The sequence below is a fragment of the Hyperoodon ampullatus genome (assembly GCF_949752795.1).
Source record: "Hyperoodon ampullatus genome assembly, chromosome: X".
NCBI lineage: Eukaryota > Metazoa > Chordata > Mammalia > Artiodactyla > Ziphiidae > Hyperoodon > Hyperoodon ampullatus.
In genome coordinates this window covers 65330066-65349408 of record NC_136913.1, presented here as the reverse complement: position 1 = coordinate 65349408, position 19343 = coordinate 65330066, and the positions used below count along the sequence as shown (strand labels likewise).

General features: G+C 36.4%; 1 protein-coding gene across 1 annotated transcript in view; it reads left to right on the top strand.

The window, feature by feature from the left end:
* The window catches only part of ATRX (ATRX chromatin remodeler), a gene marked incomplete at both ends in the record, with an annotated part of 226447 nt that overhangs the window by 159221 nt on the left and 47883 nt on the right, over positions 1 to 19343 (top strand). Inside the window, 3 exons of the mRNA XM_079728059.1 lie at positions 132 to 240; positions 16620 to 16797; positions 18656 to 18850. Coding sequence (XP_079584185.1) covers positions 132 to 240; positions 16620 to 16797; positions 18656 to 18850 — 482 coding nt within the window. The remainder of the gene's footprint in view (positions 1 to 131; positions 241 to 16619; positions 16798 to 18655; positions 18851 to 19343) is intronic.

Sequence of the window (19343 nt, the reverse complement as noted above, 5' to 3'; positions counted from 1 at the left end):
GGCGGATTCTTAACCACTGTGCCACCAGGGAAGGCCTATGACCAGCTTTTAAATGGTAAGCAAGGAAGAAAATCTTTTAGTACTAGGATAACAATATATGTCTCTTTTATCTTTTCTTATTGAATTTTCAGGTGAAGGGAAGTGGCTCCGAAACATAGACTATTACCGTTTAGATGGTTCTACAACTGCTCAGTCAAGGAAAAAGTGGGCTGAAGAATTTAATGATGAAACTAATGTGAGGTAGGAAGCATTTCTGAATGTATAGATAGTTTTAAAAATCATTTTAAATCTACATATAGTAAAATTTACTCTTTTTAGTGTCTACTACTATAATTTTTGACAAATGCAAGATGTAGTCAAGATATAAAATGGTTTCATCACCCCTTAGGAAATTCACTTATGGAATCATACAATTTGTAGCCTTTTCAGTCTCACTTTTTTCACATGGCAAAATGCATTTGAGATTCATCCACATTGTTGCATATGTCAATAGTTTGCTCCTTTTTATTGTTGAGTAGTATTCCATTGTATGGATGTGTCCATTGTGTGGATGTATGGTTTGTTTTCATTATATGGACGTATTCGTTGTGTGAATGAGTAGTTTGTTTAACCATTTCCATTTGAGAGACATTGGAATTGTTTCCAGGTTTTGAAATTAAAATTGAAGTTGCTTTAAACATTCACGTATAAGTTTTGTGTGACCATAGATATTTATCCAAGTGAAATGAAAATCCAGGAGTGCAATTGCTGGGTTATATGGTAAATTTATGTTTAGCTTTGTAGGAAACTGACAAACTGTTTTCCAAAGTGGTTGTACAATTTTGCATTCCCACCAGCAATGTATGAGGGTTCCAGTTGTTCTGCGTCCTTGGTATTATCATATTTAAAAATAAAAAAAAATTACCCATTCTAATAGGTATGTAATGGAATCTCATGTGATTTTAATTTGCATTTCCCTAATGTTAGTTGATGTCAAGCATCATTTTATGTGCTTATTGGCCATTTTTATATCATCTTTGGTGATACATCTGTTAGAGTGTCTTAAGGTTAACAAGGTATTCTTGATCTCTTTACTTATTGTAAGAATTTGAATAATATACTTTAAACAACTGCAGGTAGAGGTTGTGTTATATAGGTGATGTTGATGTTGCTTTTAACTATCAGCAATTACATACTTGAACTGCATTTGGAAGAGAAAAATTTATGTGTATACATACATATAAACATTTGCACACACACATACACGTTGAAAGCATTGCCTTTAAGAAAGTGATGAAGAGATGGGATTAGTTTAATGAAAAGATGGCTAAGATATGACTTAATAAATTTTCTAAAGTATGAAAGGTATTATATTTTGTGTGTAACATGTGTTTTAATTCTAACAGAGTCCTGAACTACACCTAGGGTTAAAACTAGGGAAATTCCAGTTAGACCATAGGAGGAGTATATTCTTATTAGGTATTTAAAATCTGTAGAGTCTGCGAGCGCTTACATAGGGATTGTTTGAGTGCAGTAAAATTACTTTTAAAATGATTATATAACTTTTTAAAGAATAAGTACATTTTTATATTTTGTTTACCATGTTTTAAACAATTAGTATTTGTGCATGAGTGTGAAGAAGTAATTTTATTGAGTTATCCTAGCCTAATTTGTCAAATTTAATCTAAACGTTTGACTTGCTCAGTTTCCCAAATTTGTAAATATCGTAATAACATATGATTTGTCCCATAATAGTCATATTTGATAACTAGTAGAGAACAACATTGAAATGTGGATGTTGAGCTGTCAGCTTGGCTTTTTCGCTAACAAATTAAGCCTCCTAAACATATGCCAGAAAGTGTCTCTGATTCAGATTCATCGTGTATATATATATACACACACACATCACACACACACACACACACACACACACACACACACACACACAATCCATGGATTTGAGGGGTTACTCTTGAGTAGCTAAATCTGTAAACTTGTCTGGATTAAATTCACAAATGTGAGAGATTATGTCAGTTTTTCTACCTATCTTCTGTTTTCTCATGACACAGTAATGTGCCGAAATAGAATATAAATATAATTTTGTTTACTGTTAACCAGTTAGAAAGACACATTAAAATAAGTTTTAAGATAGTGACCTAATGTTGTCTTATGTGGCGAGGAAGCAGTTTTAACAGTCTCAGGGCCCTTTTTTTTTTTTTTACTTTATCTTATTTATATTTATTTATATGTTTATTTATTTTATTTAGAGTCAAAAGAACTTACAAAGACAGTATAGAGAGGTACTGTGACCTTTTCACCTAATTTCTCCTAATGGTTACATCTTACCTATGATATAAAAAGCAAGAAATTGGCACTGTTTCAATGTGTGTGTATATCTATGTTTTTTTAAATCACATATGTAGAGATTCCTGTAAGCATGACTGCAGTCAAGGTACAGAAATATTCTATCACCACAGAGATTCCTCTCTTTCTGCCCTTTTATAGTCATACCCATCCTGACTACCAACGTTGCCACAATCCCTAACTCCTGGCAATAACTAATTTGTTCTCCATCTTTATAATTTTGTCATATCAAGACTGTTATATAAATTATATCATAGTATATGTGACCATTTGAGATTGGCCTTTTTCAATCAGCATAATGCCCTTTAGTTTCGTTCAAGTTGTTGTGTGTATCAATAGTTCATTCCTTTTTACTACATAGTCGTATTCAATGGATTGGATGTACCAGCTTGTATAATACAAACTGAATGTCTACTGCAGGGCATTTTGTTCATTTCCAGGTTTGGCTATTACAAATAAAGCTGCTATGAACATTGTGTACAGGTTTTGTGTGGACCTAAGTTTTCATTTCTCTAGGATAAATGCCCAGGAGTGCGATTTCTAGTTTACATGGTAAGTGATTATTTCGTTTTTTAAGAAACTACCAAACTGTTTTACAGAGTGGCTGCACCGTTTTACCTTCTCTTCAGTAAAGTGTGAGAGATCAAGTTTCTCTGCATCCTCACCAACATTTGATTTTATCACTGTTTTTTTATCTTGGCTGTTTTCATAGGTGTGTAGTGGTATCTCGTGGTCTTAATTTGCATTTCCCTGATGGCTGGTTATTTTGAACATTTTTTTCATGTGTTTATTTATCATCTGTATATGCTCTTTGGTGAAATGTTTCTTCACGTCTTTTGCCCATTTTCTAACTGGATTGTTTGCTTTTTTATTGTTGAATGTTGAAAATCCTTTATATAATTTAGGTATGAGTAATTTATCATATGTGGTTTGCAAATATTTTCTCCCAGTCTATGGGTTGTCTTTTCATTTCCTTCACGAGGTCTTTCACAGAGCAAAACTTTTTAATTTTGGTGAAGTCTAGTTTGTCAGTTTTTGTTTGAGTCATGCTTTTGTTGTCAAGTCTAAGAATTGTTCCCTAAGCCCTAGGTCCTGAAGATTTTCTCCTATGTTATTTTCTAAAAGGTTTATGGCTTTACATTTTATATTTAAGTATAAGGTGCATTTTAAATTAATTTTTGTATAAGATGTGAGATTTAGGTTGAGTTCACTTTTCTTTTTCTTTTTTTTTTGCCTGTGGATGTTCAATTGCTCCAGCACCATTTGTTGAAAAAGCCATCCTTTCTCTACCAAATTGCTTTTGCATTTTTGTGAAAAATCATTTGGCTATACTTCTGTGGGACTATTTTTTGGTTCTAGTCCATTGATCCATATATCTGTCCTTCTGCCATTACCACATAGTCTTAATTATTGTAGCTATGTAATAGGCCTTAGTATCAAGTCAATATCTCCCACTTTATTCTACTTTTTCCAAGTTCTTTTAGCTAGTCTAATATCTTTGCCTTTATATATAAATTTTAGAATCCTCCTGTCTAATCTATAAAAATCTTGCAAGAATTATTAGAAATTGCATTACACCTGTCATCAATTTGGGGAGAATTGATATCTTTACTATATTGAGTCTCCCGTGAACATAGTATCTCTGTTTATGTAGATCTTTGATGTTTTTAATCACTGTGTTGTAATTTTCAGCATATAAGTCCTGTATATGTTTTGTTAGATTTACACCTAAGTATTTCATTTTTTGGGAATTGTAAGTGATATTGTATTTTTAATTTTACTTTTCACATGTTCGTTGGTAGTATGTAGAAATGCAGTTGATTTTTGTGTTGATGTTTTACCTGTGAGCTTGCTGAACTCACTTATTTGTTCTAGGAGGTTTTTTTTATAGATTCCTTGAGATTTTCTGCTAGACCATTATGTCATCTGCAAGTAAGGATAGTTTTATTTCTTCCTTTCCGATCTGAATGTAGTTTGTTTCCTTTTCTTGCTTTGTTGCACTGGCTAGAACTTCAGTAACATGTTGAATAGTGTTGATGAGAGTGGACATCCTTGCCTTCTTGATCTTAAGAGAAGAGCATTCAGTGTTGATAACTGTGATACAGCTGTAGATTTTTTGTAGATACTCTTTATTAAGTTGAAGTTCCTTGCTATTCATCTCTATTCCTAGTTTGCTAAGAGTTTTTACTATGAATGGATGTATAAATATTTTTTTTCTTTAGCCTGTTAACATTGTATATTACATAGCTTGATTTTCAAGCTGAACAGCCTTGCATCCCTGGAATAAAACCCATTTGATCATGATGTATAATTCTTATTACATAGCGCTATCTTCTATTTGCTAATATTTTGTTGGGGAATATTTATGAGATATTGGTCTGTATCCGGTTGTTTTTATACTGTCTGTCTAATTTTGGTATCAGGATGTTATTGGCCTCATAAAATGTGTTGAGAAGTGTTCCCCCTTCTGTTTTCTGAAAGAGATGTGTAGAATTTGTGTTAATTAATCTTAAATTTTTGGTAGAATTTACCAGTGAAACTTTCAGGCCTTGGAAATTTCTTTTTTGTGAGTTTTTAAATCGTTAATTCAATTTCCTTAATTGTTATAGGACAATTCAAATTATCTATTTCATATTGAATGAGTTGTGGTAGTTTGTGCTTTTTGAGGAATTGGTTCAATTCGAATTTATATATAGAACTGTTCATAGCATTCCCTTATTATCCTTTTGATGTCTTTAGGATCTATAGTGATAGCTTCTGTTTCATTCATGGTATTGGTAATTGTGTATTCTCTTGTTTTTGTCAGTCTTGGTAGAGGTTTGTCAGTTTTATGGATCTTTTCAAAGAACCAGCTTTTTATTTAATTGAGTTTCTCTATTTTTTCTTTCTGTTTTCAGTTTCATCTTGTTTTGACTTAGTTTTCTACTTCCTTGAGGTAGAACCTTAAATTACTCATTTAAGACTTTTCCTCTTTTCTAATATAAGCATTTAGTGCTGTAAATTTCCCTTTCAGCACTGCTTTAGCTGTCATACAAATTTTGATGTGTTTTACTTTCATTTCCATTTCCATTCAGTTCAGTGTATTTTTTCTTTTGAGACTTCCATTCTGAGTCATAGCTAGAAGTATGCTGTTTAATTTCCAAGCATTTGGAGCTTTCTGTTATTTTTCTGTTATTGATTTCTAGTTTGATTCAGTTCTGTTCAGAGAATATACTCTGTATGATTTCAGTTTTTAACTTTGTTGTTTTTTGTTTAATGGATCAAGATACAGAACATCTTGGTATATCATACATGGGCCCTTGAAAAGAATGTATTTTTTTGCAATTGTTGACCAGAGTTTCCTATAAATGTTGATCAGATCCTGTTATTTAATGGGGTTGTTGTATTCTTCTTTATGTCTAGTTGGTTATTGATTTTTGAGAGAGGATGTTTGAAAACTCCAAGTATAATTGTGGATTTGTCTGTTTCTCAAGGTTTTTACTTCTCATATTTTCAGCTCTGTTGTTTACTGTATACACATTTATGTCCCTCACTATTACTTGTAATTTTCTTTGGTCTGAAACATACTTTATTTCATGCTAATGTAGCCACTCCTGCTTTATTTTGATTGATGTTTACTTGTTATATCTTTTTTCATCCTTTTACTTTCAACCTACCTATTTTGTTATATTTGAAGTGAGTTTCTTGTAGACAGCATATGGTTGCATTATTTTTTTTTTACCCGTTCTGTTAATCTCTTTCTTTTAAATGGTGCATATAGACCATTTACACTTTTTTTTACTGAGGTATAATTGGCATATAACATTATATTAGTTTCAGGTGTACAACCATGTACATTTAATACAGAGCTTGAGGCTGCCATTTTAGTTTTTGTTCAGTTTGTTCTCTTTCATTCTGTTTTCTTTTGCTTCTGATTTCTTTTCCTACCCTTCCTGTGGGTTACTTTTACAATTTTTGGAATTCCATTTTGATTCCTCTATAATGTTTTTTAGTGTATCTTTGTATAACTTTTATAATGGTCGCTCTAAGTATTATACGTACATAACTGATCATAGTCCACTGGTGTCATCATTTTACCATTTTGATTGAAGTGTAGAAACCTTTGCTCCTTTTTGTCCCTTTCTCTCCCCCATTTATAATTATCTTAAATGTTTTCTTCACATAAATAGATTACCACACTAGGAACCATAATAATTTTTTCTTCAACCATCAAACATAATTTAGAAAACTTAAGAGAAGGAAAATCTATTTTATTCACTCATAATTTTTGTTCTTTTCATTTTTGTTTCCTCCTTCCTAATGTTTCATATTTCTTTTATAATTTCCTTTTTTTTTAAAGAAGAGAACTTCCTTTAGCCATTCTTTTAGGGCAAATCTACTGGCAACAAATTTTCTGAGTACCGTCATTTGAGAATTTATTGATTTTCCCATCATTTTTGAAGAATATCTTAACTGTGTATAGAATTCTGAGTTGGCAGTTCTCTTCTTTCAGCACTTGAAAAATGTTGTGCCACTTCCTCCTAGCCTCCATGATTTCTTAAAATTGGCTATTTTTACAAGTTTGGCTTTTTTAGGTTCTACATGTAAGTGATACCATAAAATCCTTGTCTTTGTCTCACTTATCTCACTTAGCATAATGTACTCAGGATTTATCTGTTGTCACATATGGCAAGATATCCTTCTTGGCTGAATAATATTCCATTGTGTATATATCCCACATCTTTTTTATTCATTCATCCACTGATGGGCACTTAGGTTGTTTCGATATCTTGGCTGTTGTGAATAATGCTGCAGTAAACACGACTGTGCAGATATTTCTTTGACATCCTGTGTTAATTTCTTTTGCATATATACCCAGAAGTGGAATTGCTGGATAATGTGGTAGTTCTATTTTTAATTTTTTGAGGAACCTCCATGTTGTTTTCCATAGTGGCTGAACCAGTTAGTGATACAGAGAATATTTGATTATAATCATCAAACTTGCTAAGAGGCTAGAACTTAATTATTCCAACCACTAAAAAGAAATAATTCTGTAACCTTGGAATCTAGTTGTCACTACAATGGCAATCATATTACAATATATAAATGTGTCAAATTAACATGTTGTATACCTTAATTTTACACAAAGTTATTATGTCAGATATATTTTAATTTTTAAAAAACCTGCTATTTTTCAAATTGGCTTTTTCTCCTGTCATTAAGGTCTTGTTTCTCTCTCACTTCTTTCAAGAGTTTTTCTTTATCTTAGTTTTTAGAAGTTTGACTACGGTGTGTCCTGGCATGGATTTCTCTGGTTTTATGCTGTTTGTGTTTCATTCAGCTTCTTTAATTTCTAGGTTTGTGTTTCTTGATAAAGTTTGGTAATTTTCAGCTGTTATTTCTTTGAACACCTTTATAGCCTGTTCTTTTTTTCTCTTCTCCTTTTAGGACTCTGATGACAAGATCTTTATTATAGTCCTATAGGTCCCAGAGTCTCTGTTATTTCTTCTTTTTTTTTAATTTCTGTTATTCAGATTGGGTCATTTCTGTTCTTCTGTTTTCAAAGTTCATTGAATCTTCTCTACATTCTACTGTAGAGCCTATCTATTGAGTTTTTTGTTACTGTACTTTTCAGTTCTAAAATTTCCATTTTGTTCTTCTGTATGGGTTGTGTTATAACTCCTGATGCTTCACTAGACCTCCTTTGATACTAACCCAGTAGTGAGGGAGAGGGTTTTTCTTACAAGCACTGGGTGGGAGTGGATATCCTGGTTCCCTACATGGTCTTCTCTGACACTGCTGGGCTGGTGGGAGGACTTTGTTAACTCAAACTTATCTGACAGCACTGTCTGGCAATATGCCTTGTTACAACTACATGAGGGTAGAAGTTTGGGCTTCCCACTCAGCCTTTAGTGACAGGGGTGGAGGTACACTGCATTTTTTCTGTACCATTTGACTGGAGTCAAACGGTTGTTGTTTTAAAGCTCTCTGTCTTACTGGTCTGCCCCTTGTTTGGTCCTTTTGCTAGAGAGAGAAGACTTTTCTTGGAGATTTATTTTGACAGCACCCACTGATATTTCCAGATTGCTGGGCTCTTCAACACTCAGTCTGGGATATATGAGGCAAAAAGAAAGCCTATGGAACTCACTGCCATGTTCTGTCTTAGGTCCGAAGCCAGTATGCTTCCTTCTCCTCACCTTTCAGAAAAATCTTATGTTCACTTTATATATAATATCCAGGCATTTTAGATGTACTTATGTCGAGGAATAGGGAACAGCATGTCTGTTCCATCCTTCCAGAATTGGAAGTCCAAAGATTACACTTTTAAAGAATTACATCTGTCTTAGAGTAAACATATACATGTGCTTGTGTTGTGTATGTATGTCTAGAAGTGGGATTGCTACGTAATAGGTATGTGCGTATTCAGCTTTAGCTTATACTGCCAAAACATTTTTCCAAAATGGTTGTACCAATTTGTCCTCCAACTAGTAGAGTACCTGTTTCATTTGTTATCTGTCCTCATTATCACTTGATGATGTCTTTTTTTTTTTTTTGCGGTATGCAGGCCTCTCACTGTTGTGGTCTCTCCCGTTGTGGAGCACAGCCTCTGGACGGGCGGGATCAGCGGCCATGGCTCATGGGCCCAGCCGCTCCGCGGCATGTGGGATCCTCCTGGACCAGGGCATGAACCCGTGTCCCCCGCATCAGCAGGCGGACTCCCAACCACTGCACCACGAGGGAAGTCCCTGATGTCTGTTTTTTGAAGCCATTGTCATAGATACGTAGCAGTCAGGCTTCATAGTCTTAATCTGTATTTTCCTGGTAACTAATTCACAGTAGTTCATAGATATCAATGTTGAAGCTAAAACGTAAAGGTTTTAGAAGGCAACAGCATGGAGTATTTTCCTGATTTGTAGTGAGAAATTTTTTATAAACAGGGCACACAAACTGCTAACCATAAAAGGAAAGATTGATAAGATGAGGCTCATTAAAATTAAGAACTTCTCTTCAGATTTTCGCACTAGGAACTCTGGTCTGCAGCACCCAGGGCAAGGCTTCTGCATGCCACAGTCTACGAGCAAGTGAAACTAGACGAAGCACAAAGGAAAAGAGAAAAAAGCTGTGTGGCTGACAGGGTCTTGGCGCTCCGGCTGGGTGTCAGGCCTGTGCCTCTAAGGTGAGAGAGCCAAGTTTAGGACATTGAACCACCAGAGACCTCCCAGCCCCACGTAATATGAATCAGTGAGCTCTCCCAGAGATGTCCATCTCAACTCTAAGACCCAGCTCCACTCAATGACCAGCCAGCTCCAGTGCTGGACACCCCATGCCAAATAACTACCAAGACAGGAACACAACACCACACATTAGCTGAGAGGCTGCCTAAAATCATAATAAGGTCACAGACACCCAAAAACACACCACCGGACGTAGTCCTGCCCACCAGAAAGACAAGATCCAGCCTCATCCACCAGAACACAGGCACCAGTCCCCTCCACCAGGCAGCCTACACGAGCCACTGAACTAACCGTAGCCACTGGGGGCAGACGCCAAAAACAACAGGAACTATGAACATGCAGCCTTCAAAAAGGAGGCCCCAAACACAGTAAGTTAAGCAAAATGAGATGACAGAGAAATATGCAGCAGGTGAAGGAGCAAGGTAAAAACCCACTAGCCCAAACAAATGAAGAGGAAATAGGCAGTCTACCTGAAAAATAATTCAGAGTAATGATAGTAAAGATGATCCAAAATCTTGGAAATAGAATGGAGAAAATACAAGAAACGTTTAACAAGGACCTAGAAGAACTAAAGAGCAAACAGACAATGATGAACAACACAATAAATAAAATTAAAATTTCTCTAGAAGGAATCAATAGCAGAATAACTGAGGCAGAAGAACAGATAAGTGACCTGGAATTTAAAATAGTGGTAATAAGTACTGCAGAGCAGAATAAAGAAAAAAAGAATGGGGCTTTGCTTGGGTGCAGCGGTTAAGAATCCCCCTGCCAATGCAGGGGACATGAGTTCGAGCCCTGGTCAGGAAAGATCCCACAGATCACAGAGTGACTAACTAAGCCCGTGTGCCACAACTACTGAGCCTGCGCTCTGGAGCCCGCAAGGCACAACTACTGAAGCCTGTGTGCCTAGAGCCCATGCTCCACCACAAGAGAAGCCACCTCAATGAGAAGCCCGTGCACTGCAATGAAGACCCGATGCAGCCAAAAATAAATAAATTTAAAAAGCAAAAAAGAAAAAAGAATTAAAAGAATTGAGAACAGTCTCAGAGACCTCTGGGACAACATTAAATATACCAACATTCAAATTATAGGGGTCCCAGAAGAAGAAGAGAAAAAGAAAGGGACTGAGAAAATATTTGGAGAGATTATAGTTAAAAACTTCCATAATATGGGAAAGGAAATAGTCAATCAAGTCCAGGAAGTGCAGGGAGTCCCATACAGGATAAATCCAAGGAGAAACACGCCAAGACACATGTTAGTCAAACTATCAAAAATTAAATACAAACAAGAAATATTAAAAGCAGCAAGGGAATAGCAACAAACAACATAAATGGGAATGCCTGTAAGGTTAACAGCTGATCTTTCAGCAGAAGCTCTGCAAGCCAGAAGGGAGTGGCAGGACATATTTAAAGTGATGAAAGGGAAAAACCTACAACCAGGATTACTCTACCCAGCAAGGATCTCATTCAGATTTGACAGAGAATTTAAAACCTTTACAGACAAGCAAAAGCTAAGAGAATTCAGTACCACCAAACCAGCTTTACAACATATGCTAAAGGAACTTCCCTAGGCAGGAAACATAAGAGAAGGAAAAGACCTACAATAACAAACCGAAAACAATTAAGAAAGTGGTAATAGGAACATGCATATAGATAATTACCTTAAATGTAAATGGATTAAATGCTCCAACCAAAGGACATAGACTGGCTGAATGGATAAAAAGCAAGACCCGTATATATGCTATCTACAGGAGGCCCACTTCACACCTAGGGACACATGCAGACTGAAAATGAGGGAATGGAAAAAGATATTCCATGCAAATGGAAGTCACAGGAAAGCTGGTGTAACAATTCTCATATGAGACAAAATAGACTTTAAAATAAAGACTACTACAAGAGACAAAGAAGGACACTACATAATGATCAAGGGATCAGTCCAAGAATAAGATATAACAATTGTAAACATTTATGCACCCAACATAGGAGCACCTCAATACATAAGGCAAATGCTAACAGACATAAAAGGGGACATCAACAGTAACACAATCATAGTAGGGGACTTTAACACCCCACTTTCACCAATAGACAGATCATCCAAAATGAAAATCAGTAAGAAAACACAAGCTTTAAATGATACATTAAACAAGAGGGACTTAATTAATATTTATAGGATATTCCACCCAAAAACAACAGAATACACTTTCTCCTCAAGTGCGCATGGAACATTCTCCAGGATAGATCATACCTTGGGGCACAAATCTAGCCTTTGTAAATTTAAGAAAATTGAAATCATATCAAGTATCTCTTCCAACCACCATGCTATGAGACTAGGTATCAATTGTAGGGAAAAAAGTGTAAAACATATAAACGCCAGGAGGCTAAACAGTGCACTACTAAATAACCAAGAGATCACTGAAAAAATCAAAGAGGAAATAAAAAAATACCTAGAAACAAATGACAATGAAAACAAAATGACCCAACACCTATGGGATGCAGCAAAAGCAGTTCTAAGAGGGATGTTTATAGCAATACAATCCTACCTCAAGAAACAAGAAACATCTCAAATAAATAACCTAATTTTGCACCTAAAGCAATTAGAGAAGGAAGAACAAGAAAAACCCAAAGTTAGCAGAAGGAAAGAAATCATAAAAATCAGATCAGAAATAAATGAAAAGAAATGAAGGAAACAACAGCAAAGATCAATAAAACTAAAAGTTAGTTGTTTGAGAAGGTAAACAAATTGACACACCATTAGCCAGACTCATCAAGAAAGAAAGGGAGAAGTCTCAAATCAACAGGATTAGAAGTGAAAAGGAGAAGTCACAATGGCACTGCAGAAATACAAAGGATCATGAGAGATTACTGCAAGCAACTATACACCAATAAAATGGACAACCTGGAAGAAACAGACAAATTCTTGGGAAAGCACAACCTTCTGAGACTGAACCAGGAAGAAATAGGAAATATAAACAGACCAATCACAAGCACTGACATTGAGACTGATTAAAAATCTTACAACAAACAAAAGCCCAGGACCAGGGCTTCCCTGGTGGTGCAGTGGTTGAGTGTCTGCCTGCCGATGCAGGGGATATGGGTTCGTGCCCCAGTCTCGAAGATGCCACAGAGCGGCTAGGCCTCATGGCCGCTGAGCCTGCGCGTCTGGAGCCTGAGCTCCACAATGGGAGAGGCCACAACAGTGAGAGGCCCGCGTACCGCAAAAAAAAAAAAAAAAAAAAAAAAAAAAAGCCCAGGACCAGATGGCTTCAGAGGCGAATTCTCTCAAACATTTAGAGGAGAGCTAACACCTATCCTTTTCAAACTCTTCCAAAATACAGCAGAGGGGTCTTCCCTGGTGGCTCAGTGGTTGGGAGTCCGCCTGCTGATGTGGGGGACGCGGTTTTGTGCCCCAGTCCGGGAGGATCCCACATGCCACAGAGCGGCTAGGCCCGTGAGCCGTGGCCACTGGGCCTGTGTGGCCGGAGCCTGTGCTCCACAACGGGAGAGGCCACAGCAGTGAGAGTCCCGAGTACCGCAAAAAAAAAAAAAAAAAAATATATATATATATATATATATATATATATATATAGCAGAGGGAGGAAGAGTCCCAAACTCATTTGAGGAGTCCACCATCACCCTGATACCAACACCAGACAAAGATGTCACAAAAAAACGAAACTACAGGCCAGTATCACTAATGAAAATAGATGCAAAATACCTCAACAAAATACTAGCAAACAGAATCCAGCAGCACATTAAAAGGATCATACAGCATGATTAAGTGAGGTTTATCCCAGGAATGCAAAGATTCTTCAGTATATGCAAATCAATCATTGTGATACACCATATTAACAAGATGAAGGATAAAAACCATATGATCATCTCAATAGATGCAGAAAAAGCTTTCGACAAAATTCAAAACCTATTTATGATAAAAACTCTCCAGAAAGTAGGCATAGAGGGATCTTACCTCAACATAGTAAAGGCCATGTATGACAGACCCAGAGCCAACATAGTTCTCAATGGGGAAAAACTGAAAGCATTTCCACTAAGATCAGGAACAGGACAAGGTTGCACACTTTCACTACTGTTATTCAGCATAGCTTTGGAAGCTTTACCCACAGTGATCAGAGAGGAAAAAAACATTAAAGGAATCCAAATCGGAAAAGAAGAAGTAAAGCTGTCAGTGTTTGCGGATGACATGATAGTATACATAGAGAATCCTAAAGATGCTACCAGAAAACTTCTAGAGCTAAACAATAATTTGGTAAAGTAGCAGGATACAAAAATAATGCACAGAAATCTCTGGCATTCCTATACACTGATGATGAAAAATCTGAAAGGGAAATTGAGAAAACACTCCCATTTACCATTGCAACAAAAAGAATAAAATACCGAGCAATAAATCTACCTAAGGAGAAAAAAGACCTGTAGCAGGAAACTATAAGACACTGATGAAAGAAATTAAAGACAATACAAACAGATGGAGAGATATACCACGTTCTTGGATTGGAAGAATCAACATTGTGAAAATGACTATATAATCCAAAGCAATCTACAGATTCAGTGCAATCCCTATCAGACTACCAATGGCATTTTTCACAGAACTACAACAAAAAATTTCACCATCTTTATGGAAACACAAGAGACACCGAATAGCCAAAACAATCTTGAGAAAGAAAAATGGAGCTGGAGGAATCAGGCCCCCTGACTTCAGACTATACTATAAAGCTAAAGTAATCACATCAGTATGGTACTGGCACAAAAACAGAAATATAGATCAGTGGAACAGGATAGAAAACCCAGAGGTAAACCCACGCACATATGGTCAACTTATCTTTGATAAAGGAGACCAGAATATGCAATGGAGAAAAGACAGCCTCTTCAGTAAGTGGTTTTGGGAAAACTGGACAGCTACATGTAAAAGAATGAAATTAGAACACTTCTTATCTCCATACACAAAAATTAAACTCACCGTGGATTAAAGAGCTAAATGTAAGGCCAGACACTCTAAAACTCTTAGGGGAAAACATAGGCAGAACACTGTATGACATAAATCACAGCAAGATCCTTTTTGACCCACCTCCTAGAGACATGGAAATAAAAATGAAAATAAACAAATGGGACCTAATGAAATTTAAAATCTTTGCACAGCAAAGGAAACCATAAACAAGACAAAAAGTCAACCCTCAGAATGGGAGAAAATATTTGCAAACGAAGCAACTGACAAAGGACTAATCTCCAAAATTTATAAGCAGCTTATGCAGCTCAATATCAAAAAAAACAAACAGCCCAATCCAAAAATGGGCAGAAGGCCTAAATAGCTATTTCTCCAAAGAAGATATACAGATTGCCAAGAAACACATGAAAGGATGTTCAACATCACTAATCATTAGAGAAATGCAAGTCAAAACTACAATGAGGTATCACCTCACACCAGTCAGAATGGCCATCATCAAAAAATCTACAAACAGTAAGTGCTGAAGAGGGTGTGGAGAAAAGGGAACCCTCTTGCACTGTTGGTGGGAATGTAAATTGATACAGCTACTATGGAGAACAGTATGGAGGTTCCTTAAGAAACTAAACTTAGAACTACTGTATGTCTCAACAATCCCATTACTGGGCATATACCGTGAGAAAACCATAATTCAAAAAGAGTCATGTACCACAATGTTCATTGCAGCGCTGTTTACAGTAGCCAGGACATGGAAGCAACGTAAGTGCCCAGCGACAGATGAATGGATAAAGAAGATGTGGCACATACACACAATGGAATATTAGCAGCCAAAAAATGAAACGAAATTGAGTTATTTATAATGAGGTGGATTGATCTAGAATCTGTCATACAGAGTGAAGTAAGTCAGAAAGAGAAAAACAAATACCGTATGCTAAGACATATATATGGACTCTGGAAAACAGTACTGATGAACTTAGTGACAGGGCAGGAATAAAGACGCAGATGTAGAGAATGGACTTGAGGACACAGGGAGGGGGAAGAGTAATCTGAGACGAAGTGAGCAAGTGGCACTGACATATATACAGTACCAAATATAAAATAGAGGGCTTCCCTGGTGGCGCAGTGGTTGAGAGTCCGCCTGCCGATGCAGGGGACACAGGTTCGTGCCCTGGTCTGTGAGGATCCCACATGCCATGGAGTGGCTGGGCCCGTGAGCCATGGCTGCTGAGCCTACGCGTCCAGAGCCCGTGCTCCACAACAGGAGAGGCCACAACAGTGAGAGGCCTGCGTACCACAAAAAAAAAAAACAAAAACAAAAAAACTAGTTGGAAGCAGCTGCATAGCACAGGGAGATCAGCCCAGTGCTTTGTGACCCCCTAGAGGAGTGGGATAGGGAGGGTGGGAGGGAGTCGCAAGAGGGAGGGGATGTGGAGATATATGTGTACATTTAGCTGATTCAGTTTGTTATACAGCAGCAACTAACACAACCTTGTAAAGCAATTATATTCCAATAAAGATGTTAAAAAAACAAGAAATATAAATTCTTGTGTTCCAGTGTAGCAGGTAATCTATCAGGTTTTTTAAAATTTTCTTGAATACATTCTTCCTGGAGCCCTCTGTCTACTTGATCCTATTTTTCTTACCTCAGTACCTAGCATCTATCTAACTTCTCTTCTTACATTTATTACATTATATTGTAATTGCATATCAGTCACCGCTACTAGTCAGCTCCTTGGGCAGTGCCCTTCATTTTGATGTAGTTAGTGCTCATAACAGTACTGAACACAATATATTTTTTGAGTTGTACGTAAATTTTCTACATTTACTGAGAAATCTATAAATACCTTGAATACATTTTAAACATGTGTTTTCCATATTTATCTTTATTCCTAAATCAGACTATTTCATTTTACTGCAGTAAGATTCTTCTTGTGCATGTAAATCATCAACCTGACTCCTTAGACATGTCTTTTTTTCAGTGAGTGAGTAATGAATTCTCTGAACACTTGATTGTTCATAAAACTGCCTTAGAATAAAGAAGTCATATCATAAATAAGATATATGTGTAGCACTCATTACTAAACATTTATTTTGTATTTTCATTTTCAGAGGGCGCTTGTTTATCATTTCAACCAAAGCAGGATCTCTTGGAATTAATCTGGTAGCTGCTAATCGAGTGATTATATTTGATGCTTCTTGGAATCCATCTTATGACATCCAGAGTATATTCAGAGTTTATCGCTTTGGACAAACTAAACCTGTGTATGTATATAGGTTCTTAGCTCAGGTAGGTTTATCATGTATATTCTCTTTTTAATATAGAAAGATTGGGTGAAACTGATCATATTTTTGGAATTCAGGGCATATCTGCATTATAGAGAGGCAAACAAAGTTGAAAACATCATTCCTATTCATAAAGCAGCATAAGTCAATTTTGGCCCCTCATGATTTTCTGTTTTGTAGTTTGTCCAGGTCTCTAATGTCAACTTTCTCAGATTGAGATGGATTTGCCTGTGTATACAGATTTAGCATTTTCTTGCTAGTTCAAGAAAGTTAAACATTTATAATTCTCTTACTTAGCATAAGTAGAAAAGCCAATAACTAAATCTAATTTGCTTATAGATGTGAAGGTCAAATGATCATTGTTTTCACTGGTCACCAGATGTTCTCTTAGTTTTAAGAGTGTGGGTAAATAGGAAGAAACAGGTAATGTATTATGATAACAAAGAATCATTACAAAGAATATTTAATATTTCCAGTCAAGAATATTCAAGTAATTTCCTTTACATATAAACTCAGGTGTTAAAAAACAGAAGCTGAAATTTAACGAAAATAAATGAAATCAAAGAAGTAGATGCAGTTGAATATAATACAGGTTCATAGAATCAAGTTACCCTTTTTTTAAATTTTATTTATTGATTGATTGATTTTTGGCTGCATTGGGTCTTCACTGCGGTGCATGGGCTTTTTATTGCTGTAGCTTCTCTTGTTGTGGAGCCTGGGCTCTAGGTGCCTGGGCTTCAGTAGTTGCAGCACATGGGCTCAGTAGTTGTGGCTCACGGGCTCTAGAGCGCAGGCTCAGTATTTGTGGTGCACAGGCTTAGTTGCTCCGCAGCATGTGGGATCTTCCCGGATCAGCGCTCTAACCCATGTCCCCTGCATTGGCAGGCAGATTCTTAACCACTGCGCCACCAGGGAGGTCCCTCAAGTTGCCCTTTTTTGTGTGTGTGTGCAATACGTGGGCCTCTCACTGTTGTGGCCTCTCGTTGTGGAGCACAGGCTCCGGATGCACAGGCTCAACGGCCATGGCTCACGGGCCTAGCCGCTCCGCGGCATGTGGGATCTTCCCGGACAGGGGCACGAACCCGTGTCCCTTGCATCGGCAGGCAGACTCCCAACCACTGCGCCACCAGGGAAGCCCAAGTTGCCCTTTTAACTGGTACATCTTCTTTGGGAGCAGATGCTACCCTCTCTACCTGCCTCCAAATCTGGGCTTCTCAACCAGAGATTGGGTTTTATTGGTAGATCCTTGCTCGTACATAAAAGTACATAATATAGTTGGAAAACTACACTGTAAACTCTTTCCTGTTATTTAGATTAAGAGCTCCTATACATTCTAGTTCAGAATGCCATATAGAATATATAATAGATTGGTATTTTAGTTATTAATTTTTGTCCTGAAGTTATGGAAAGTAAGACTTAAATTACATAAAGACAGTTTATAGTGATTGTTGAGAGCTTATTGTATTCCACTGGAAAGGAATTAAACTGTTCTCTTGCATTCTTACATCAGTAACCTAAAATCTTATTTCATGTACTCTTTAATTCTGTTTACCTTGGTATCTGACTGCTCTCCTGCTTCCACCAAGTACAGAATTATTTAAAGCAACAAATGAATGCATATTGGTGAAAAAAATTAGAATGATTATCAGTAATATAGTTTTCTTTTTTGCCATTGTAAACTACTTTGAACATAAAAATCTCTCATGAATTAAACAGCATTCTACATAAAATTTGCTTCATGGCAGTATATTACTACGAAGTTCTGCTGTTTTGTAGTAACCAATAACCTATATTTCTTCATGATTAAGTTTCATTTTTACAAAATTTATTTACTTGTGTATTGTTCATTATTTTTTACAAAGGGAACCATGGAAGATAAGATTTATGATCGGCAAGTAACTAAGCAGTCACTGTCTTTTCGAGTTGTTGATCAACAGCAAGTTGAACGTCATTTTACCATGAATGAGCTTACTGAACTTTATACCTTTGAGCCAGACTTGTTAGACGACCCTAATTCAGAAAAGAAGAAGAAAAGGGATACTCCCATGCTGCCAAAGGTAAACATCTTTAAATTGTTAGCTTAAAAAAAGAAACTAACATGGACCAAGGAAATTTTATTCCTACTATGAAAGTTATTCATCTGACTAAGGCTATATTTCAGAATTTTTCAAAGAGAATAAAACTGTATTTAAATGAGAGGTCAATTCTCCACATAACACCACAAAAGATAGTGTAATCTGAAACACATATTTTATGCCAAATAAAAAATTCAGCCCTGCAGAAAAGGGTTTCTGAGTAGAAACCTTAAAGGAAATAGTATGGTTCTCTTTTAATAATCTCCAGTAGAGGGCATACATAATTTTAATAATTATATATGAGATTTAATTGTCTCTTTCTTAACATTTTTTGTTGTCATATAGTAATTAAGAATCAGCAAATAAAAGTGTCTCCTAGTTGATATTTTTCACTGTCATAAAGTAAGTAAGACTTTCACATTTCCAAGTGTGAAAGTCCTCTCATTTTATAGATGGGGAAACTTAGGGTCAGAGG